This window comes from Protopterus annectens, chromosome 1.part0, assembly GCF_019279795.1.
Source record: "Protopterus annectens isolate FY-2018-M chromosome 1.part0, PAN1.0, whole genome shotgun sequence".
NCBI classification, from domain to species: Eukaryota; Metazoa; Chordata; order Ceratodontiformes; family Protopteridae; genus Protopterus; species Protopterus annectens.
The window spans coordinates 1,754,617,665-1,754,643,162 of NC_056725.1; the positions used below are offsets into that span (position 1 = coordinate 1,754,617,665).

At 40.3% G+C, this 25,498-nt stretch overlaps 1 protein-coding gene across 1 annotated transcript in view; it reads right to left on the reverse strand.

Annotated features, from left to right (window-relative positions):
• The window catches only part of ORC3 (origin recognition complex subunit 3), a 1,128,136-nt gene that overhangs the window by 934,941 nt on the left and 167,697 nt on the right, over positions 1-25,498 (reverse strand). The window contains exon 4 of the mRNA XM_044069085.1: positions 19,251-19,395. Coding sequence (XP_043925020.1) covers positions 19,251-19,395 — 145 coding nt within the window. The remainder of the gene's footprint in view (positions 1-19,250; positions 19,396-25,498) is intronic.

The window sequence follows — 25,498 nt, forward strand, 5'->3', positions numbered from 1 at the left end:
AACTCCGCCCGATGCTTAATAGTGCGTTTGTTGAATCTAGCACAAAAACGGCAGGCTGAGACGTCATGGTCTGGGCCTAAGCAAGGTATACAGTAAGAGTGGAAATCCTTATGCGGTATTTGCTTCCCACATGAAATGCAATTAACTTTGTCTGACATCGGTCTGAGGCAAGACAAGTTTCCCCAACGGGGTACTTAGCTTTCAAGAAGACTTCGGATGAAATACTTTCGTAAATCTCAGGAGCTGGCCGACCGGCACTTGCGAACTGCTTCGGGCACCATGCGGCAAGAAAGACTGAAGAAAATGGCATCGGCTGCCTCTTTTATACCCCTGCCACACTGACGTCAGGGAGGAAGCGACGACAACCGACACCAGACCTAGACTTTGGAATATGGCCGACCGAGGACCCGCCTGACGGCAGGATAACCCATCTGTTATGACTGCTGCTGTATGCACGATGAACATCTGTCAAACCACTATTCTGAAATACCTGAACTACACCTTTCTAAATGAAGCTGGGACATATTTAGGAAGGGTTACGATTATAACTGGAACATTTTACATTGTACTCCACAGCCCACATGCTAAACAGGCCTTATTTATATTGGCAGAACTAAAACTGACAGCTATTGTTTAAACCTTTTTTTTTTTAATTTTGAAATGCTATGGTTTGACATCTGTCAAAACAACTGTCAAACTAAGTGTTACACACATTTAGTCTTGTATTTTATTCACAACATTACAGAGATTGTTCTGCTGTGCAAGACGTCGGTGCTGTCCAGTCTTATTTTAATAAAATTTAAGCATGTATAAAGGTTTGCTATATATATATATATATATATATATATATATATATATATATATATATATATATATATCATATGGTTCAAACACTGAAAACTACTGACTGCATTAATTAAATATACTGCTTTCAGTATAAAGTACAGCATTTTGGCTTTATATCTGATGAAAAGACCATAAGAAATGTATTAATTTTAGAAACAGAATATTTTCAAATCTTCATACTGAAACAAAGCCCACAGATTCAATGAATTTATGTATGATACATAATAAAATAATATACTTGTTACAAGATAACCGATTGCAGCACACGTAACAATGCCCCCCATATAGTATGTTATCAATCAAAAGGCAACATAAATTGAAAACTCTGGCAACAGTATCATCAGGAATTAATCACATCCTCTGAAACCTAATATAATCAAACAACCATACACATCATCAAATACAGCATAAAAAAAAAACAAATCTAAATTAACATCTTTGTTGAAGGGCAAGCCCCCCAGTAATTTATTTATGTCAACTTAAAGACTGTGCAAACAAAGAAAAGAGAATAGTTGGTGCTACGCCATCCAGCGGATTCCCTCTTTTTACTTGCCTGTAGTGAACCTGAACTAAATTCAAGGCATCCACTGTGTTCAGGAAAAAAGTAGTATGTTTTAAGGTTGCACTGCAGTTTTTAACTGTATTTTGCTTAATTGCTGCTACATTTTTTGCTGTTTTTATTGCTGTGACTGTTTTTTCTGCACTTTGAATTTTTGGTATGTTTGTATTTCATAGCACATGCTAGATTTAGATTTGCTGAATCTAGGCTGTTTGGCATCACTTGAGCATTAAAACCAGCCATCCTACATTAAGAAGGATTTCCTGCACCCTTGTGGCAGAAGTGTGTAGCCCAGGACCTGAGATGGGGATTGCTGGAAAAAGGCTCAGATTTGGGCTTTCCTATTGGTTAACGTGTGTTAAAATTGTTTAACTTCACTTGTGTTTAAACCACACATTTGTGCGTAGCTGCGCACAGAGCTGCAGGATTTAGAACTGCCGTGTACAGATGCAAATGCTTACAAACATAATTTTCTTTTGATATCTGCTAGAGAACCTTCCTTAGCTCCATTGCCTCTCTGTGTAAAACACAGTTGTGCATTGCTACCCAGCGAACAACTCAGTTGAGCATTCTGTGGCTGTCTTCCACACTTAGCCTTCCACAGAATAGCCGCCTTTGTTAGTCTCACAAGCAAACCCTGGCCCATCTAGCCCATCCCCACTAGCTACTACAATATATACCTGCCATAATGGGCACACTGTTGCCCACCACTTCTCCAGCCAACCTGATTGGCATGGGCATCCTGTGGCAATGTAGTAATTCCTCATGTATACTAACAACCACTTGCTCCTAAAGCAAACACAGCATGTGAGAGATGTAACTATACCATGAAATTAGAATCAGTTCTGCAACATAATATACAAGACATACAATAGGTTGTCAGCACACACAACTCCCCTCTCACACAAGACAAGGCCAAGAAACATAAACCCACATAAACAGAGGTACTCACTAAGAACCAACCAAAAGACCACAGACCTCCCAAAATACCTCTCAACTGTACAAATTTTCACAGAATGTCCAGATTTATGCCTCATATTTTTGGTCCATTTTTCATAAAATTGTGGTTTTCTTGCAAATGACTGGAAAGTCATTAAAGATTAAAGTAAAAAAATAATGACAAACATTTGAGTTTATGGTTTCATACCATTCAGAAAATTCATGCTAACACAAAACCTGTTATTTTCTAAGTTTTGTAAGAGTAATATTTAAAATCTGTCCCTATTTTTGTGCCTTTGCCCCCCATTATTTATGGCTTTGTCCAGATTTCTTGCTCTAAGAGGTTGAGAGGTGTGCCTCCGAAGCTCAAACAACATACACATACTGATACACGAACAGAATCCACCACTATACATAACACACACATCAGTATCTCAACAATTAAGCCCCTATGGCAAAACACCTCAAAAACCTAATGTTCTCGTCATAGACGACTCAATGGTGAGACACAGGGATGTCCCCCTCACCAGGATGAACAAATAGAAGGTCACGATCAGCTGTCAGTCAGGTGCCAGGATCAGTCAAATCACACATGCACTCAAATGACTCAGCAGCAAGTACTGTTATGAAACTTTCATAGTACATGTTGGTGTGAATGACTTCAGACATACCTCTCTGGAATATATTAAGAAAGACATGACAGAACTCTCAGATTGTGTGTCCCAAGCAGGTATGTCCATAGCCCTAAGCAGCATTCTACCTTCACCTAGGATAATGCCACAATACAGACAAAAAAGGACTGATTTCAATAATTGGCTTATCTTCTGATGTCACTTCAGGGGGATCCAGTATTGGTCTGCCTCGGAAGACACGACAGTCCACACTGCTTTGTCATAGATGGCCTTCACCTGTTTTCTCAAGGCTTTCGTTTACTAGCAAAGATGCTTGCCTCCCCCAAAGTGCCTTTTTTAGACAATTTCCAACCAACAAAACTTCTGATGTAAACAAGTCCACTAAAGCCAAATTCAAGGTCATGCTGCTTAATGCTAGGAGCTTAAACAGTAAACTGTGTTCCCTGGAAGCAATCTTTACCTTGGAAGATGCTGACGTTTGTGCAGTCACTGTGACTTGGTTCATACAAGGCTGCAATGTCTTTCACACATTAAGACCCCAAAATGAGCATGATGAACCAAATGTCAGCTGCCTGTCAGGTGCCAGGATTCTCCACATAATGCATGCACTCAGGTCACTCCACAAAAAGTACAAATATGACACTGTCATTGTCCATGTTGGTGTAAATGACCTGAGACGAACCTCCATGGACTACATGAAGAGAGACATGGAGGAGCTCTCCGATCTTGTAGCCCAGGCAGGTATTACCCTAGCCCTGAGTAGCATCCTGCCATCAGCCAGAATGATACCACAGTACAAGGACAAAATGATTGACTTCAACAATTGTCTAAGCTTCTGGTGTCATTCTAAAGGGATCCAGAATTTGTCTGCTTGGGATGACATGATCGACAGACCACGATACTTTGCTAGAGATGGCCTGCACCTGTCGCCCTTGGGATTCCGAATACTGGCTAAGGCTCTTGCCACCCCTATAGTGCCTTTTTTAGGCAAGGTTCAAATGACAAATTCACCACCGTAACAGGTACAAGCAAGCAAAATCTGAGAGTAATGCTGCTCAATGCTAGAAGTTTAAACCTCAAAATGCACTCACTCGAGGCACTGCTTAAAATGGAGAACATCGACATCTGTGCAGTGACAAGAGACCTGGTTCAAAGCTCCAGAGAGCACCCCTGCGTTACCAGGCTATAATTCATACCACACCTTTCGGCCAGCTAACCCAGAACGAAGCACTAAAGGTGGAGGCGTGTCCATATTCATTAATAGTATCCACACCTTCATGATAGTTGCACAGCACAATGCATCTAACTCTGGGCAAGACCGCAATCCAAACTGTAGCTTGCTACAGACCCCCCGCCATGCCCCAGGATTCCCAACTCCTCATTTCTTGATACACTGGGAAGTATTAGGGTACAACCCAACACCCTAATAATGGGCGATTTCAACTACCCCACCACTAACTGGGAAAACTACTCATGTACCAACTCTTTTGCTCAACGTTTTCTGGAATTCATAAATTCCAATGCCTCGGATCAACTTATTCACACCCGCACCAGGGGCAGCAATATCCTAGATCTGGTCATTACCAACATGGGATACCAGTGTTCCACACCAGAGGTCAATTCCTCTTTGGTCAGATCCGACCACAAGCTAATCATCCTAGACATCCACATCCTGCCCCCACCCCCACTTAGGGAAACCACCCTAAAAAACTTCTCCAAAGCCAAATTCACACTTCTTAAGACAGAAGTGGCAAACTTCATGACACCCATTCAGACAGACAATAGAGGTACGGCTGCTGAATCCTACACAAATGCACTTTATAAGCACTTTCACGAGTGCATGGATCATGCTATCCCTAATAGAACTAAGATGCTATCTTCCAAAAAAAGGAATCTAATCTGGTGGTCCTCTGCCATAAACAAACTCTACAAAAGAAGAAAGAAATTGTTGCAAAAAAGAGTAAAATCCCATGACTGGAGGAACTCCCTGGTCAACCTCAGGAAGAAGCTGAAATCCCTCAAAATCCTCCAAAGCTAGTTACGAAAACAAAATTGCCACTGACTCTAAAGACAACCACAAAGCATTCTATAGCTATGTCAAGAATCTCAATGGCAACACTCAGATCTGCTCAGAGTTACAGCACAATGGCACTAAATATGCAGAACCAACTGATATTGCCAACATCCTGGCAGATAGGTTCAGTGCTAAACTTTACCCCCCTCTCACCCCTTAGAGGGCCCATCTCTGTACTGGAAGAATGCAAATTTCCTGTAATCACGGCTGCACAGGTAAAAAAAACACTCTCCAAAGCCAAGAACACAGCATCCATGGGACCTGACAGTATCCCAGGCTGCGTTCTACAGAAACTACAGAATGAACTGGCACCCTACCTAATCATAGCCTCACCTCAGGCTTTGTGCCCACTGAATGGCGCACCTCAATGGTTATCCCACTCCACAAAGGGGGAGCCACGACGGACTCCAGGAACTACCGTCCCATTAGCCTGACGAGCCTGGTTTGCAAGGCCATAGAACGTATCATCATGGAACTCATAAACAAAGACATTGATAATCTCCAAACTCTGGACCCTACCCAGTTTGGGTTTGTAAAAGGCAGATCAGGTCTCCTAAACCTGACTGACTTTTCTGAAGCAGTCAAAGCCATAGATGAGGGTAAGGTGATTCACACAGCTTATCTAGATCTCGCCAAGGCTTTCGACACCATCCCCCACTCTGGAATTATAGATAAGCTCACTAAACTACGTATAAATCCCTATGTCACAAGATGGGTTGCCAACTGGCTCATGGACAGAACCCTACTCTGTGAAAGTAGCAGAATCCAAATCCGACTTCAGACTAGTGACAAGTGGAGTACCACAGGGTTCAGTCCTGGGTCCTCTCCTGTTTAGTATCTACTTCTCTGAAATACATGCTAACACAGAAGGTCTTTGGCTAACAACATTTGCAGATGACTGCAAACTAAGAGCCATAATCAAAACTCCTAATGATGTGGACATACTACAAAAGGACCTCACTGAGACAGATGCCTGGTGTCAAAGCCATGGCCTGAAGCTCAATGCCAAAAAGTGTATTGTCATCCCCTTTGGTAAAAACTCTGTACCCATGAACTACCACATACGTTGTAGTCTACTTAATACCGAAAGTGTGATAAGAGATCTTGGGACACAGGTGGACAGTAGTCTCTCCTTTGATAATCACATCACCACAGTGGTCAGAAAATCCTTCTATGTGGCTCACCTCATCACAAAAGGTTTCTCATCCAGGAAAAAAAGAGGTCATTGTTCCCCTCTACTCATCAGTCATTAGACCCATTATAGAGTACAACGCCCCTTTTGGTATGTACCTCACAAGACATCTACAACAAATGGAAAGGCCACAGAAATACTTCACAAAGAGGATTACTGGCCTCAAACAGATGTCCTACGCAGACAGTCTCAAAAAACTCCAGCTTTACTCCGTTGCATATCGCCTACTCAGAGGCGATCTCTGCCTAACATACAAAACTATGTCAAACCCAGAGCTGTTGGACATTCTCCACTTAAAGGAATCCCAATCCCACCGAGCTACATGCTCTAGGGACCTACACCTTGTCACCACAATAAACAGAACATGCTGGAGGGATAGATCCCTGTCCCTGAGACTTCCCATACTCTGGAACAGACTACCTATCCATGTCAAACACAGCTCTAGAGCTCCTCATTAGCACTCTTCAAGAAAAATCTTGATGATTGGATGGGAAATAGGAAATTCACCCCAGGGATCGCTTCTGTGGCTCTGCTCGACAGGGGCACAGGTAAATAATTTTCTTGGGTGGCGAAAGCCAGGGTACCTCTTTGGCTAGGCTTATGTAGGCCCTAGGGCTAATAGCCTAGTACCTACCTATGAACCTATGAAAGAACAAGAGGTGGAGGCATATCCATCTTCATTATATCTAAAAAAAACCTCAAGACTGGTAAAGAGTATGACTCTCTTGAGCTACTTCAGGTCCAAATAACTATAAGTAAAAGAAGCACACCACCTACCTGGACTTGCTAGAGTCACTCAGTATGCAGCCAAACACTTTCGTCATGGGCGAGTTCTATCCTTCCATTGACTGGTGACTTACATGAGCACAAACACAATCAATACGAGGTTTGGAGACTTTGGTAATTCAAATGCCCTGGAACAGTTGGTCCACACCCCCACAAGGGGCTCAAATGTCCTGGACCTAGTACTCACCAACATAGGGGGGGGTGACTGCACTACCCACTGTGTGTTAAAGCGGTCTCATTTGAAGTAAAGATCAAACCTGACACCCCCACAGGAGTAAAAAAACAAAAAAACTAAAAGATTTTCCAAAGCAAACTATTGCCTACTAAGCGATGGTATAAAACATTTTAAAGCCCCTGCCAACATAGCCAACAATGACTCCTATGCAGAGGAATACACAAATGCCCTATACAACACTTAAATAAATACATTGACTCAGCTGTACCAAATGGGAATAAAAGCAGGTCTTCCCAAAAAAACAAGCCACCCTGGTGGACTGCAAGTATAAATAAGCTATACAACTAAAGAAAGAAACTGTTATCTAAGAACAGGAGGGAACTTGCTCAACAGTGGAAGAATACCCTACAAAGCTTGAACAAGCAACTCTGATATCTTCTTAAGCCCTCTAAGGCTAGCTTTTGAGACTAAATTAGCATCCCTAGCTAAAGACAATCATAAAGCATTCTTTGGCTACATCCGAAAGCTAAAAGGGAACGCCCAGCTTTTGCCAAACGTACAGTGGACAGCACCATTCACAGAAGCTCCCCCAAATGGGGATTAACCCATCATTACTAGTTGGGTAGCAAACTGGCTCACAGACAGAATGCATACTATCAAAGTTGGGGAGTCCACCTCTACCAGTAGACCAGTTACCAGTGGGGTACCACAAGGATCTGTGCTGGGCCCTCTACTGTTTGGAATCTATTTCTCTGAAGTCCAGGCAAAGGTAGATGGCCTGTGGCTTACCAAGTTATGACCGTAAACTGGGCATATTCAGAGTCCCCAACAATGTTAACATATTACAGAAAGGGCAGACAGACAAATGACTGGTGCCAAACTCAGACTAAAACTAGCCACAAAAAATGCCTCATTACTCCCTTTGGCAAAGGAGTAGCCTCTGCTAATTATGATATAGATAACACTCCTCTAAACTCAAACTCAGCAGTGCGAGACTTGGGAGCACAGGGTGATAAGAATCTAAACTTCGATCACCATGTGTCCATAGTAGTAAGTAAAGCATTCTACATTGGACATCTCATAAATAAGGGCATTGCATCCAAAACAAGGGAGGTTACAGCTCTGCTGTACTCAACCTTATCAGACCACTACTCGAGTACAACACTTCCTTCTGTATGTACCTTACCAGACAACTGCAGCAACTACAGAGACCACAGATGTTTCTAACCAAGAGAATCAAAGGCCTCCAAAACATGACATACATGGAAAGACTGAAAGCCCTGATACTGTTCTCTGTAACATACAGACTGCTGACAGGCGACCTGTGCCTGGCCTACAGCAGTCTCAAACCCTGCCCTAATGTAAATGCTGCACATCCACAAATCAAATGGGACAAGAATAACTTGCTCCAGGGGATCTCAACCTAGCCTGTGGCATTAACAGAACATGCTGGAAAGACAGATGCAACTCCCAGCAACTGCCACCTTTCTGAAATAAGCTCCCACTCCATGTGAAGCAGAGTTCCTCAATGACCCTATTAAAGTTCAACCTTGACAACTGGATGGATGACTGTAAATTCACCCTGGGGGTGGTACCTACGTCTCTCATGGAAAGGGGCAGCCGGTGCTGATCACAGAAATGCTGTGCTAACAATGACCATGTTCACCGACATGGCAGTCAAGCAACAATAACAATTATGGTCAATAAGGGTACTCAGGTTATTACATGGCTAGTCTTGTAAAGGCCCTAGGGCCATTAGCCTAGTAACCTCCTACGAACCTATGCACAACATGCCTGCTCTTGGGCTACCTGATTTTTCACAGAAATTTGTTCGGTTCTGCATACAAATGATCTTTTTTGACCAGTTGCTTATTTCATAACCATTCTTGATCCCATAGCCCTCTCTGTGCTGCATAGTAGAAATGGCAGCTGCCCTCACCCTCAAGCAAAAGACCTTTATGACTGTTCTGCATTATGTAAAAGCACTGTTAAGAACTAAAACACAATATTTGTCTGCCTCAAGACTGTCCAACTATATATTATCTTTGCTTTGCAATCCTTCTTTGCAGGTTACCAGATGTCCACCTCTTAACCCTGCTTCTTTAATTCCTACAGCAGATGAAGGCGAACACCATGACTGTGTATTTATAGTTAATCATTTACTTCCTCCTAGATTAGACCTAAAAAATGTCCTGCTACTGAATTCTGAGTTGCTTTTATTTGATGGATACTGTGTTTAAAGAGAAGATGTCTCATTAGTAACAGCATTTTGCAAGTGTACAGCAAACCAAGCATTATTGAGTGGACAATTACATGGAAATGCATCTACTCAAATAGTTAACTTGTAGCCATTAGTGAAGCATTCAGATTAGCAAGACAGAACATTAAAAATTTTTACAGATTCACATTATGCCCATAGGGTAAGTTCATGATTTTGGGACACTTTGGAGAGAAAGAGTGTATATGACATCAGCAGGAACTCTCATTAAAAATGTTGTCTTTGTTAATGAACTGTTGAATGCAATTCTGTTACCCAGGGAAATAGGTGCAATTAAGTGTGCCGCACATAAGACTGACTATTCTTCTATTTCAAAAGGAAATGCGTTCACTGACATGGCAGCCAAGCAAGCTGCATTGCCTTATTCTGTTCAGGCTTCATGTCTGCAGCAACTATGAGAAACTAAAACACCTGTTCCTTTACAGAAAGTGTTGTCTTTTCAGAATCAGGCTGACTCCAAAAGGTTAAGGTTTATAAGTGATGGCTGTGCCCACTCCCAGTACTTATTATGGTGCCCTCCAGAAGGGAGGTTAGAAGCCCCACATTATTTTCTATTCCAATTGGTACAGGCTTATCATTTGCCCTCTCACCTGGGAAAAATACATTAATAAGAAATTCTGAGTGATTTCCTAAGTCATTCAGCATTTTGTAAACACTTACAGTACATGTTGAATATAATGTCTCAAAGTATTCCTGTTCCCATTCAGTCTTTAAAAAAGACATGGAGACCTTTCTGGTGTGTACAGTGGGATTTTATCGAACTCCCACAACAGCAACATTTTAAATACGTTTTGGTAAATTGTGTATATTTTTTTCTGGTGGGTTAAGGCTTACCCTTGTGCCAGGAATGAAGTGACCATGGACACCAAAAAACTGTTACAAGAAATAATACCCAGATTTGGGGTTCTTTGTTGTATTCAATCAGGGGTACACATTTTACAAACCAGGTCATACGTGTGTAAAATTATGAAAGTTGTGACATAGGGCAATATTGCCAGCCCAGCTATCTGAAATCTTGTAAATAATCATAGGTCATTTGTGAATATCAACATGATTCATATGCTTGTGTTACAAATGTTATTTGGACTATAGGTTATGTGTATATTAAACTATTGGTACAGAAGTGTGGGTTGAACAGGGTTTGTATGGTACTGAGCTTCAAAGATGCATCCACAGTGTACCCTACTGGAACATAGAAGATTAACTTGCAAAACTTAAGAATAGTTGAGGTTAAGTCACTTTATAGCTGGGCCATAAACAAAATATGTTATCTCTCAGTTTCAATGCAGAAGCAGACACAGTGTCTAGAGCTAGAAGTTTTTTGTATAGTCTTGAAAGAGAAGTAATTACTAGGTTTAAGATGTAGAAGTGTTTTATTGTTTTACGACTTCCAGGATCTGCAAACATCTGAGAGATATTTTTCACAAGATGTCAAATGGTACAATGGGGGCTTAGCCTGGGAACTAAAGTCAGGTGACAAAAAGTTGTCACCCAAGCTATCCCAGCAGTAATATTCAATATTAATTTAAGAATTCTCTCAGAGAGAGACTGTGCATTTTGTATCTCGCCTTTGTCCTAGAAAGAACATCCACTCATCACCACCTTCTGCACTTGTCCTGCTGTAAGCTTTTGTGGGCTTAGGAACTCCTTCAGATTCAGATAGGAATATAGTAAGGTATAGCTTAGATGATTTCTTTATTTATTTGAGACTGTCCTGCAATGTTGTTTTAAATATTTCCTGTGATTCTGAACTCCAGTGCAACTGATTACTTACTGAGTATTGTCTTGTTCTTTTACTATTTATTTATTATTAAATATATTTGAACATATTTTGTGGCTGATATCTGTGAGACATTTAAGCTCTTAGAGTACCTGCATAGCTATTTGCTGACACTGTACAAGCCACTCCTAAATAACATTTCTCTTGGTCAGACTACCATTTGGATTATTAGTAACATTAGACAGTAGGATTGGACACCCTTTGTTAAGGGCCTTACAGTAGCTGATAAGTAGTGGTTGGTGGCCGTGGAAATACCTTATAGTCTGGGCAAAAGGGGGCATAGCTAGTAAGCCTGTGCCAGTCTTTCCCAGGTGTGTGTGTTGTATGCATCAGCTACTTGGGCAGGGACACGAAGCACTGGTTGGACAGAGTGCTGGAGGTTTTGGCTTGGCCACTCAGCTATCTCACCCCTATAGCTGTGCCAGTTGGGAGTCTTATTGGGGATCTGGAGAAAAAGGGAGAAACCAGCCCCAGACTGACAGTGACCTCTGTGTGCTCTTAAAGGAAATTGCACTTTACTGTGTGCGCACTTATCCTCCCAGTGTATACATTCCCCACTGCTGCCAGTGGTGAGTACTGAGGCTCCTTGCTTACTGGCCCAGTGTAGGAGCGTCACAACAGCGTACATGCAATACCACTAAGACCACTAAGCCCAAGTTTCTGGATTGTTGAGAGAATGAAACAGACTTTAAAAACTAGAACTGCAAAACTGTTCAAGGAGACTGGCGTTAAATGTCCAGAGGCACTGCCTGTAATTTTATTTAGTATTCTGAGTGATGTTAGCATCCATAAAAAATATTCACCCCATGAAATTTTTATGGGAAGATCCACAAGAACACCAGCTACACCACTGCCCATTAATTTGGAGTTACAAGATGATGAATCTGCTTTTCTTTACTGCAAGTCTCTCATTTTTATTCTGCAGTGTATTCATTCGTTACTGCAGTCCAGCAGCAACCTGACCCTGCCTCCTGTCATGATGTCACACCCAGAGACTTTAGATCCTTCTCCAGACAACATACCCTCCAGCCTTGATGGAAAGGACCTTGACTGATTCTCCTTACAACAGCTACAGCTGTTTGTTATGAAAGATAGACTACTTTGATTCACGCTTCATATGTTAAGGAAGCCCTCCCTAGTGATGGATATCAACGAGATGCAGAAGTCACTGCAACCATTATCATCAATGAACTAATTGTACTTCATACCAAAAGGAAAACCAGGGAGACCAACATGGCCAGAAGTGGGCCCTGGCGATACAGCAAAATCTGTGATGGAAGATGAGTGGAAATCAGCCCAGGATTCGGGAAAATGTCAGGCAGACAAACAGGGGGGCTGCAGGTTGGTATAATGGTCAAGTTGTTTACCTAGCAGTCACAAGATAAAAGGTTTGATTCTCACCTTTGAGAAGAAAATTGGCTAGGCTTAAAATGGCCCACACGGGTGCTAGCCTACTACTTTCCTATGAGCCTAGAGGACGAGCTCAGGACCAAGTGTGAAGTTTCTGTGGAAATCAAAACAATATGAACAATAAAGAGAGAGTGCATTATTCGGGTTTGCAAATTTTTGAGGATCCTCTCCAGTCCCAGCCTGCTCAATATTCATATGGGTTTATTGTTGGACACCTGTATTGTATTCATCATCCTTCTATTGCATTTCCTTCTTTCATTAGAAGCCACCTGAACTGAAACTATTGAACAATTTTTTTTTTAAATCAGAAACAGGTTGTTTGGTTAAAACTGGGCAGAGATCAGACTTTTTTCCTATGTTTACTAGTTTTTCTGGTGAACCACATACTTATTGCCATGACAATCAATGTCAGCAACTATTGGGTGTGTGCACATATACCAATGGCACACAATAGGGTATTGCTTTGTTTCCAGTCTCAGCAACAAAAACAAAAAGAAGAGCAGCATTTGCATCAATTTTAGTGACCAGAAACAAAAAAAGAAAGGCACAGTTCTTGATATAATGTTGCCCACTTTATACATGTTTCCAGACCAGTTATCAGTGACACATTTATTACATTAAAATGGAACACGTTTTGTTAGGTGGACCAACTGGAATATTATCAATTAATACGTGATAAGGCTGGAGGACAGGGCATAGTGCAAGAGTTTTGTTACATATTTGGAGCCTAAGCTTACCCCTAGTTACCAGCACACCTTTACATGCAGAGACTTTACCCACTGGGTAAATTCACGATGTTCACCAAAACAAGGAGACAAAGGACATCAAAAATCCAGTCAGCAGTATAGATACTTCTTGGATTTGGCATCATATTTAAGAAAAGAGTGCATTCAAAGGACTGTCATACATGGACTTAGGTGATGATGTAATTTCATGAGCAGGTATTTTTTCTATCTATGAGTCAGTAAAGTCAATTTGGGAACTGAAAAAATTGCCAAGCTTATTAGAACTATTGAGTAATGCAACTTTTGAATCAGTACATCAGATTACTATTGAAATGACTACCTAACACCCTAATAATGGGCGATTTCAACTACCCCACCATTAACTGGGAAAACGACTCGTGTACCAACTCTTGTGCTCAACATTTTCTGGAATTCATAAATTCCAATGCCTTGGATCAACGTATCCACATCCCCACCAGGGGCAGCAATATCCTAGACCTGGTCATTACCAACATGGGCAACCGGTATTCCACACCAGAGGTCAATTCCTTGTTGGTCAGATCCGACCACAAGCTAATCACACTAGACATTCACATCCCAGCCCCCCCCCCCCCATTAGGGAAACCACCATAAAACATTTCTCCAAAGCCAACTTTACACTTCTTAAGACAGAAGTGGCAAACTTCACAACACCCATGCTGACGGACAATAGAGATACGACTGCTGAATCCTATACAATTGCACTTTATGAGCACTTACATGAGTACATGGATTGTTCAATCCCTAGCAGAACCAAGACGCTATCCTCCAAAAAAAGGAAGCCAATCTGGTGGTTTCCTGCTATAAACAAACTCTACAACAGAAGTAAGAAACTGTTGCAAAAAAGTGTAAAATCCCATGATTGGAGGAACTCCGTGGTCAGCCTCAGTAAGAAGCTGAGATCCCTCATAAAATCCTCCAAAGCTAGTTACAAAAACAAAATCATCACTGAGTCTAAAGACAACCACAAAGCATTCTATAGCTATGTCAAGAATCTCAATGGCAACACTCAGATCTGCTCTGAGTTACAGCACAATGGCACTAAATATACAGAACCAGCTGATATTGCCAACATCTTGGCAGATAGGTTCAGTGCTAAACTTTACCCCCCTCTCACCCCTTAGAGGGCCCATCTCTGTACTGGAAGAATGCAAATTTCCTGTAATCACGGCTGCACAGGTAAAAATGAGCATGCCATTCAGTCAACTAGAAATTTAACAAAAGGTTGTGGAGTTGTTTCATGCTAAAAGAAGCTTACAGTTCAAAATGGGCATGGTTGGCAAGTTTACTTTTCACATGGGAAGGAAGTCTTTTAAAATTCTTCATGCTTACTGACATAATAAATTTTATTATGTGCAAAATGTTGATCACAAAACTTCTTGCATCTGGAAAAAGTATTAAATTATAAAATATGCATATTAAAATAGAAATAAGAAAGTGCCACTGAACATAGTTAAAAGAAAATAATGATGGAAATTAGGATTGTGAGGAAATATAGTAAAAAAATTGACGAATGTATAACATGTTTTGAGAGAGAAATTGAAAAGTATTCAAATTTCCTCTTTATTCCATCTAAACACAGATGTGTTTATTGTTCATAAAATTGTTTTTGCTAAGCATTTGTATAAGCACTGTGCATGTCAAGAGCAGAAGGAAACAATGTGAAGAATATCTAATGTGAAAAAGTGTCTACTGATTTAAAACCTGTTATTGCCTGGTCATTAAAAAAAAAAATACTCGACACCCGGGTTACTCTTCAGAGCATTACATGGAGAACTGAGAAAGGAAAAGTCTAAGAAGGGAAAAATGATCAGTGTTTTGTATAATAAATCTGCAGATGATTGCAAATTGGGAACAGTCACTGAATTGCCCACTGACACAAATGTTCTGCAGGAAGGTTTGACAAACAAACAACTGGTGCCAGAGCCATGAACTAAAACTAACTGCCAATAAATGCATAATAGTATCCTTCGGGAAGTCATCCACCAATGGTAACAATCATACTGACAACACAGCCCTAAGAGTTGACCCAGTAGTCAGGGATTTGGACACACACAAATAGTAATCTAGCCTTTGACCATCACATGTCTATAGTAATCAGGAAGTCAATATAAGTTGTGCAACTTATAAACAAAGTTATGGCATCTAGGTCCAAGGAAGTCATTGCTCCACCATATTTGGCATTCATTAGACCTATCACCAAGTACATACGTACATAACTAAGCATATACAACAACTGGAACATCCACAGAGGTTCCTCACTAAAAAAAAATACAAGATACAAGTAACATGTCTTTGCAGATCACCTCAAGGCACTATCTCTGTATTCTGTCTCCTACAGGCTCTTGAGGGGAGATCTATGCCTGGCATACAGGACACTGTTAGACCTCACTCTGATGGACCTCCTGCAAACAAACAGCAACAGAATTACCCAGTCTAAAGACTTAAACCTTGCCTGTGATATAAATAGGACCTGCTGGAAAGACAGTTGAATCCCATTTACTTACTACCACTTCTCTGGAACAGGCTCCCCATACATGTGAAGCAGAATTCTTCCCTAACTCAATAGAACTGTAATTTGGACAATGGGATGGGAACAGGAAAATTCATCCCTGGTTTGGCATCTATGTCTCTAAAGGACACAGGCAGCCTGTAAATGGTTCCTCTCTCAGGCCCCTGCGTGTAAATGTTTCAACTCCCAAGCCCCTGCTTAGACTTACCAAGGGTACAGAACTTGTCAGAGATTTGGGATGCAAAAAGGCCCTTGTGGTTGTTAGCCTAGGAAACACCTATGAACCTATAATTTTTTTTCTTTAGAAGCAGAATCCATCTTATTTCAAGATGGATCCAATTTAGCCCAACATGTAAAATTGAAACTTGTGCCCAATATGGAAAGACACTGATAAGGGGTTTGCAGATTCTTAGTAAGCAAAACAATACATAGATGTTCAGTTTTAAGTGACCAGCGGCTACAGTCTGATAGATAACAAAATGTTTTCACCTAAGCTTTTACAGTATAAAATGACTGCAGTTTCTGTGTTCTGGGAAACCTTGATTGCCTTGTCTCTCATATATGTGTGCTTTTTACAATAAAGGCAATCATTCTACTCAGCTGAGCTGTATTGCATGAAGTCAATTAAACACAGGGAAAAGAAAAAGACACAGTACTGCACAGTGAGTGAGACTAAGTACACAACAATCATACCTTTCAGCTCATGGGATACAGTCAACAGAGATTCAAAAAAGGGTACACAATCAGGTGTCTTGTTACTACGTACACACAGACACAAACAGACATGCATGCATTCATTATATATTTTGCATATACACAGAGACACACACACACACACACACACACACACACACACACACACACACATATATGTATGCACACATTCTTATTTCCAGTCATCACTTCAGTTTGATTTCAATATATTTATTTCTAAAAGCAACACATTTCATAGGGTATTTTCATCAAATGTAAAGCCAAAATACCATACTTAACCATCACATTAACAGCATATTTAATTAATGCAATTAATAACTTTTCATTTTTTGAATTAAGTAGCTAGCTGACATTCTAAGCCAGCTTCCAAACCTAATAGTACTGGGAAAGTCTGCAGACTGTACTTCTGATACTAATGTTCTAGCAATCATTTGTGTTGACTCATAACCAGCCAGTCTACCAAGATGTTCAGGACACAGATAAGCACACTTCTGATCACATTTGCTGGAAAATGTCTCCTAGAACATCTCTTTGAAAATCTTTTTTGACCCGTTTTTTTCCTGACTCTTTGCCAGACGCATCAGAAACACAATCTCTGCATTCAAGAGTCACTATAAGACATACTTATTTTGAATAAATGTCTCTTAATATCTTTTCAACTACATTTTGTTCTCATTACCAGCAACAAATTACCTACGTTTCCTACACTGCTCCATAGCCATTCCTGGCTGCTCCTCTATAAAACCTTGTTGTGCCCCCCCCCCCCCCCCAATTCTATCTTTTACTTTTAAAAGACAAGCATCCTGCACCTTTATCAAAATATTACTTTTGTCTATACTAGTTTTGTTATTCGCTTCCTCATGAACTGAGAACAGGTTTAAAGTAAGCTACAATTCATTAACACCTGGGCTATGGAAAGACTTCCACCTATATTACTATATTCCAGCAATGTTAACTGTATTTGGGCTCTGGGAACTTAAATTTGCTGTGGGTGAAGCCTTAAAGCTGGCAGGCCCTGTCTGGAGCCTTGAAATGACAACACTGCACAGGAATACTGAGAATTTTATAGAGTACATCTGCCCCAAGATTCCCACTGGAATTTTTTTAAGTTGTCAGAAAGCTGAATGTTCACCATAGATCAAGCACATACAGAACTTTGAGAGACTGTAAACATTTGTTCTGTTTTGCCTTTTAGTATGTTGATGGGACAGCCTAATAGAATTTGATGACACTAATTCCAGTTAAGTTCTTATGGACTACAATAAGGACTAAAACTTTACAACCTTTAAAGCTACAAGAGATATGGCCTTGCAAGTGTGTTCCTCAAGTAATTGCTGTAAAAGGTCAATGTCTGATTTGAGGCAGATATTAAAATCTTCAGGACTTGCAAAATGATGTTTTGTGTGCTAAAATGTATGAATTCTAATCATGGCATCTTTGAAATGCTGGTCTATGGTCATTTACAATACAAACTCAAAATGCTGGCACATACAGATCGGGACCTCCTGTATCCATGTATTTAATTTCAGTTTACAATGATATTCCAAGCAGCTACATGGAATATGATATTTACTTCATAACTTTAGTACCATCACTGAACAGTCTGTCAGTCATATTTCATACTTGCAGCATTACTTCATGCACTTTGTTGAAACTCATACTGGGCCAGCAGGCACAAATTAAATGTAAAATTTGTAGTTAGCCTCAGTGAGCTCAAAAGCTGTGATGTATTTTTGGATGTCCTCTGTAACGCTGCTCTTTATAGTACACAAGATCAAACAATTCCACACATTATTAACATATCATACCTAATGTCTCTCAAAAGGAAGCTGGAATTAACAAGGCATAAATGTCACAATGTTAAAAACTCCTATAAGACCTGAAGAGACGGACACAGTTTTTTTTCTTCACACCCAGATGTCAGTACCTTGAACATGTTGTGTGATGCAGCTCTCACTATGACAGATGCATAACCACCTTGATCAGGTGGATTCTTAAAATTATGCTCTTCAGATCTTTATAACAAAAGTGATTGCATTACTTCTCCCAAGAATATGGAGTAAAGTTCTCCTTGAACTCAGAAGTTAGTCATTACCTTTATTCTAAAATACAGAGATAAGGGAAGTAGAACATTTTAACCTGAAGTTATAAAAAACAAGCTTCATGAAAGCTGGTAGTTTATAAGTTTGGCAACTGAGCCTATAATTTCTTCAAACATCAGCATCTGTATACGTTTGTACTAGTTTTCTCAAATCCGTTACTGCTACTCTCCAATTCACTTTTTGTTCCATGACAGGAAAGACAAACTGAAAATATGCTGGACCTCCCAAAAAAAAATTACTTCCTCCTTAAGACAACACCTGAAAGCAGACAGTTCCATGAATTCAAAGTGTGTATAAGCATACAAAGTAACATAAACTGATTCTAAGGCACATGCTGCCAAAGGTACTTCACTTAACATAAATAACAGAAAATATTACTACCAAGTAATAAACAGTAATGCCAGTAACTGCAGAATGTCAGAAAAAATTAAAAAAAAAAAATAAAAAAGAGAGGCAATTATAAGTTTTGAAGAATAAGTGTTCTAACCTAACACAAGAGCAGCTGCAGGGATTTCAGTGGCTCGCATTCGATGTCTCCATTCATCCATTTTCTCAAGCAAATTTGAGTGAGATTTTCTTATGAACTCCAACAAACTGTCAAATACCTTTCTATTCAAGTCTTCCTGTATTTTCTGTAGGGAAAACAAAATGAAATTACAAGTTATATATTACTTAAGTTGAAATGTATACAAAAACAAATGTATTGACACCGTGGATTCATTTAATCTCCTACATATTGTCTGCGCAAGTCTTGTGTTTTTTCCCTTCCTTACCTCACCAAAATTGACCCTCAGTTATCATCAGCTCCTCTTCTCATTCACCAGGACTAGAGACCTACCTTAGGCTCCCCTGTGCTAAACCCAACCCACAGCCAGAGATGGTGAGGAGATCAAGGCCACTAGTGCAGTACCATTCTGCAGCCAGTCAGTTTGGCCTAATCCCACCGCTCTATAGCAGCCTTGCGAGTTCTGCAATGGTTATCTTTGGGAGGTGCATGCTCACTTCTTGTTTTGCACAACTTTCTCCCTCCATCACTTAGGACCACACCTAACACGGAATCCTTTAAGACCCAACTTTTCTTACACCTATCCTCCAAATGAAAATGTTTTTGCTTTCACCCTATATAAATTCAAGGGATTTTCTCCACTAAGCCATCTATACTCCGGCACCAATCTACTCTTATTTCATTTCTATTCTCAGTCAAAATGGTTTTAGCTGACTTTCAGTTGACTGTACGTATGTAAATATTGTAAATATGTAATTACCTAACTCCAAAAAAAAAAAAAGAAAAAGTTTTTGCACTCTTACTATGTATACTCTGCATTTCACATCTTCCTGACTATTTTGGACATTGTATTTTACCTCTTGCATTATGTAACCTTGATTGTAGTGCCTATGGAGCTTTACTCCATGGGCTTCCACTGAAAATGGGTACTTCGTGGCCCAGTGGACTTCCCCGGTAATCAAACTGAAAATAAATAAATAAAAATATGCAGCATGCAGCTCTCTAGGCTCTTAATGTTGCTACTGCAGTAAGTACAGACAGCATCCTTCCACCAACAACTCATTGCTATATTATTCACATGCTACTATGCAAACAGAGATCGTCTGAAGTGCAGTCAAGGCTTTATCACTCTGCTCCACAAGACCAGGTCTGCATTAGGCTCGAGTAGAATTTAAGTAAAATAATTTGGGGTTCACTACAATTGTGCAGAAACATGCTACTACGTCTTCAGAAAGCAGGGACTGCTTTTGTGTTTGCTAACCAGAACAGTGGTCTGATCTTTAAAAAAACAAAGCCTAAAAAAAAAAATCAACCATATCCTAAGCCAAAGGCAAAATGACAGACTTACAAAAATTACAATCAACATACTTTTTATTCTTTTTTTCCTCTATTGTGTTCACTGAAATTCTAAATACATTCAATAAAAGGTTATTTGGAAAAAAAAGACTGCAATCATCATCCATTCCATCCTCTACCCCTTATTCCCATTTTTTGCACATGGGGTTGGGGTGTCACTTCAACAGGGAAAATCATCGTGAGCCAAGGTTTATACTGCCAGGTGGCTATCCATGCCATGGTAGTTCATCTGTAGCACTTACTCACACCTATGGGCAATTTAGAGTATCCAATCCACATACTGCACGTCTTTGATCATCATTAGAGCATTAACAGTGCTGGCAAAGATATACTTAAGCAAGCAAATTTACATGGATGTAGGCATAACATTTCTGAATATCAAGTAGCGTTTAAATCACTGAAACTATATACATAATGTACACAATAGGCATACAAATGCTTACTCAAATAGTAGAGCAATACTTCATTATGAACATAACCAGGGGGTAGAGATTCCATCACAGTGTCACTATATACAAAAACAGCTAACAAAATGAAGTATGTTAAGCACACTGCTCTATGTCAAAGGCAAACAAGCTGTACATCAAGGGATGTGAGAGGGTGTTCAAAGCATGTGTGGGTGGTAGCTTCAGCAGTCTTCCGAAATGTATGACAGTAACTACTGAATTCTCTTTTACCAAAAGCAAAATAATTCAAATTGGGACATATTGAAATATTACATTTGCACAGTTCTGCTCATCAGTTTTAGCACTTGCGGTATTTGGGGAGACAACTTAGTTCTTCCAAAACTGGAGATAAGATTTTTTTCCCCTTTGATAAAAAGGAGAAGTGGTGCAAGACACACAATCCTCAGTCTGAAATACAGCAACCTCATCTCCCCCAAATCAGTGAATATCTAGAAACGACAAAAGTTAGTAGAATATGAGATGTAAACATAATGAAATTAAACCAAAGGCTAAAATGCGAAAACTCACCTTGGAACACACAACCAGACTACTAAGAATACTTGCCACCACAGTATTTACTCACCTATGGGGGTTTCAAGGCAATTTAGTTCCATGACCTTCAATGCTTTGCCAATACCCACCCCTCTGGCTATACCTCCTTTCTTAAAGGTTAGGCAAGTTACTCCCTGGGTAAATTTTAGGGTACTCATGCAATCTTTTTTGAAGGCAGTTTTAAAAACTGAAATCTTCTTTATGATTACTTGGCAGTGAATGCGCAGATTTAGTCAGAAATGTTTTTCTTATTAAACACATTAAAACATGGATTAACCAAACAAATGGTTCTCAATAAGCGGCAGTGACAAACCTGTTATGGCACTGTGTCAATAGCAAAGGTATCAAAAAGTAATAGTAGCAGTAGAAACTGCCGCTTCTCTTTCTTTAGTGCTAATGTTGCACTTGTGCAGATTCCTACTGATCCATAACAACTGCTAAATGCTCGGACTTAAGTGCTTACTGAAAAGGGAGAGAAAGTTGTGTGGCATTTGATTAATGCTGGTAGTGAAGGATGAATATAGAATGGTTACAATAAATAGAAATGCTATTGTAGATGGCAAACACCTCTACTACAGGCATCGTTAGAAAGGGCAATGTCAGTACACTAGGCTTTGCGTAGATGTATGCAAATACTGAATAGGAATTGGTGCAGCAGGTAGCATTGTCATCTCACAAGAGGTGCTATGGTTCACTTCTCAGCTCAGTTGCCTTCTATGCAGAGTCTGCATATCCTACCTGTGTTCTGGTTTCTTCCCACATTCCAAAGACTTAGATGATGGGAATTGTAGTAATACAGAGGTACAATCTAGTCAAGAGAGCAAAACATGAGAAAAGTGGATGGGACTGAAAAGGCTGGACAAAAACTGAGTTTTCCAGACATAAGGAATTTGTTTCAACATGTAAGCTACACAAGCAGCACCACAGAGATAGATACACACACACACACACACACACACACACACACACACACACACACACACACACACACACACACACATACACACACACTATGTGAAGTGTGTCACACCTTGGGCCACCAGATGTAAGGTCAGAACAGAATGCAACCAGTGTACTGTCAAGGCTATCAAGAGCATCTCCAATGAGGGTACTGAGTACAACTCTCCTATTCTTTTTGAATGCCAACAAAGGGATGAGAATTTTTCTAGTTCTCCCATCAAAACAATTAAATGTTCCCCTCGAGTGCAACCTTGAGGCAAGTTTCCAGGTAAAGCATCACTGAACAGTAGTAGTTTCACAAAATTCAAGCTTTCAGATGGATTGCAGTTTTAGAGATACTTTTGCAGAATGGATTTTCTGAACAGTCTTGTTTGCTTCAATGAATAGTATACACAGTTCTAATCTCTATGCTGCATGCTAAACACATGGTATCAAAGATGATAACAGTCTGCTTTGCCTGGTAACCCAAATAATTTGCCCTATTTTTGACCTAGTTAAGACCACATCATTAGGGGCAAGGTAGCGTCCCACTGCACTGGCCTTGACGGTTCCGCAAAGATTTCTTACTTAGCCCTCATGGTCTATGGGGGATGGTTAAGGTGTTTACCTCACATTAACAAGGTACTGGGTTTGATGCTCACTTGAGAGAGAAATTGGTTAGGCTTAAAATGTCCTGCCAGGGCAGCTTGCCTAGTGCTTACCTATGAACTATGAAGACTGTTCCATCAATAATAGCAAAGTCTAATTCCACATAAGAGATTACGCTCTCCATGGCTAACCTGAAGTGTAACCTTCAGGCAGGAAATAACTGAAGTGGGTATTTCACTTAAATTATAACAATACAACAAATTATCTGACAGATCACAAATGTACTTCTTGAGTTTCTACAACTGTCCCACACGTCTTGTCTAAGGAGGCAAGAGTCTCCAGCCGACATGGAGATCCTCCAGAAGGGCCTAAATGAGACTGATGCATGGTGTCAAAGCCATGGTCTCAAGCTAAATGCAAAAAAATGCGTAGTAATCCCCTTTGGAAAAAAACAGAGTACCCGCAAACTACAACACAGGGGGTAATCCCCTGAAATCTGAAGAAGAAATAAGGGATCTAGGGACGCAAGTAGATAGTCAGCTTTCCTTTGATAACCATGTTGCCAAAGTGGTTAGAAAATCCTTCTATGTGACCCATCTAATCATGAAAGGGTTCGTATCAAGATCTAAGGATGTAATGGTGCCCCTCTACTCTTCCCTCATCAGACCCATTATTGAGTACAATGCACCAATTGGAATGTACCTGGCTAGACATCTCCAGCAGCTGGAGAGACCACAGAGGTACCTAACCAAGAGGATTACTGGCCTCAAACAGTTGCCCTATGCAGCACGATTGAAAAAGCTGAGACTGTTCTCTGTTGCATACCGCTTTCTCAGAGGCGATCTCTATCTAACATACAGAGCCATGTCCAACCCAGAATTGTTGAACATGCTCCATCTTAGCAAAACCAAATCTACTAGAGCTACACGCTCTAGGGATATAAACCTCAACACAACAATGAATAGAACATGCTGGAGGGACAGATTCCTTTCGCAGAGACTTCACTTACTATGGAGCAGGGTCCCGATCTACATAAGACAGAGCCCCTCACTATCGCTCTTCAAGAGGAACCTTGATGAATGGATGGGTAACAAAGTTCACACCGGGGATCACACCAACAGCACTACTAAATAGGGGCCAAGGGTACTAGCTGCTAGTACAAGGGTCTAGGGAACTACTAAAGGGGTGGTGAATATCACACAATGTGGCTGGGCTAATATATGCCTTCGGGCAGATAGCCCAGTACCAACCTATGAACCTATTAATATCAAGAGAGTACCATGCCTTGCACAAATGCAGATCATGTCCACAAAATGAACCTTCCACTGCTTCTGATAAATTAAAGCTAAAAGGAGATAAAGAGATTCAAATCCACATAGTGATAAATCTTTTGAAAGTTCTTCTTCAAACATTTCAGCCAGGCTTTTGGAATTTCTTTGACAGTGCACATCCATCCAGTGGAGCCACAGTTTTGCCTACCATTATCAGTTTCTTCAAAGTCATCATTATTTTTCCAGCCCACCTTTCATCCTATTTTGCTGATTCAAATAATGTAGCTCCAGTCAAGGGCACATCATGTTCCATATGTCAGTCAGAGCGATACATCTGATTGGCTCCTGGTTCAAAGCAAATATCTTGCAATCATGCTGTATCAAACACTTCTGTATCTAAAATATCATCTAGATGTAATAATTTAAAGTTATATCAAATCTTGCATCATCTTGTAGCTTCAACATCCCACCAAAACACTACAGCTGCATGTTGCACTTCTTTTCATGTCCAGAAATGTTATGCGTTGACTAGCTTTTTTGGCAAAAACTGCTAAGTCAATGAAGTACTCATAGGTTCTTCACTCCATCAAATACCACTTGCTCACTTATTCGCGTTTAGAATTTGACATTTTGTCTCCATTTCCTTCTTTAAAGTTCTTTAGCATTATTTATGGCAAGTCTCCCACTTCACCATTGTCATTTTTATTGACATTTATTGTTCTGCAACTTCAGCCTTGAATTAATGCAGCCTCAGGCAAGAATGATGTACCATTACAATACTATACCACATTTCACACATCTCTTGGATTTTACACAGCCTGAAATAGTGCACCTTTATACAAATACTGTCATGCCTCATGGATACTAGAATGCCATCCGGGTAAATGTGGATAGCAAAAAGAGGACCTTAAGTCGTCAATTAACCAACCATTCTCTCATTTCAGACCTTGCATTTGTGACGTTTTTTTTCTGTAATGTTCATGAAACTCTGTCTGCACATTCAGTCTCAGCAAATGACGTCTTTGATGCATGGAATGAAGAAACGTGTCTGCCCAAG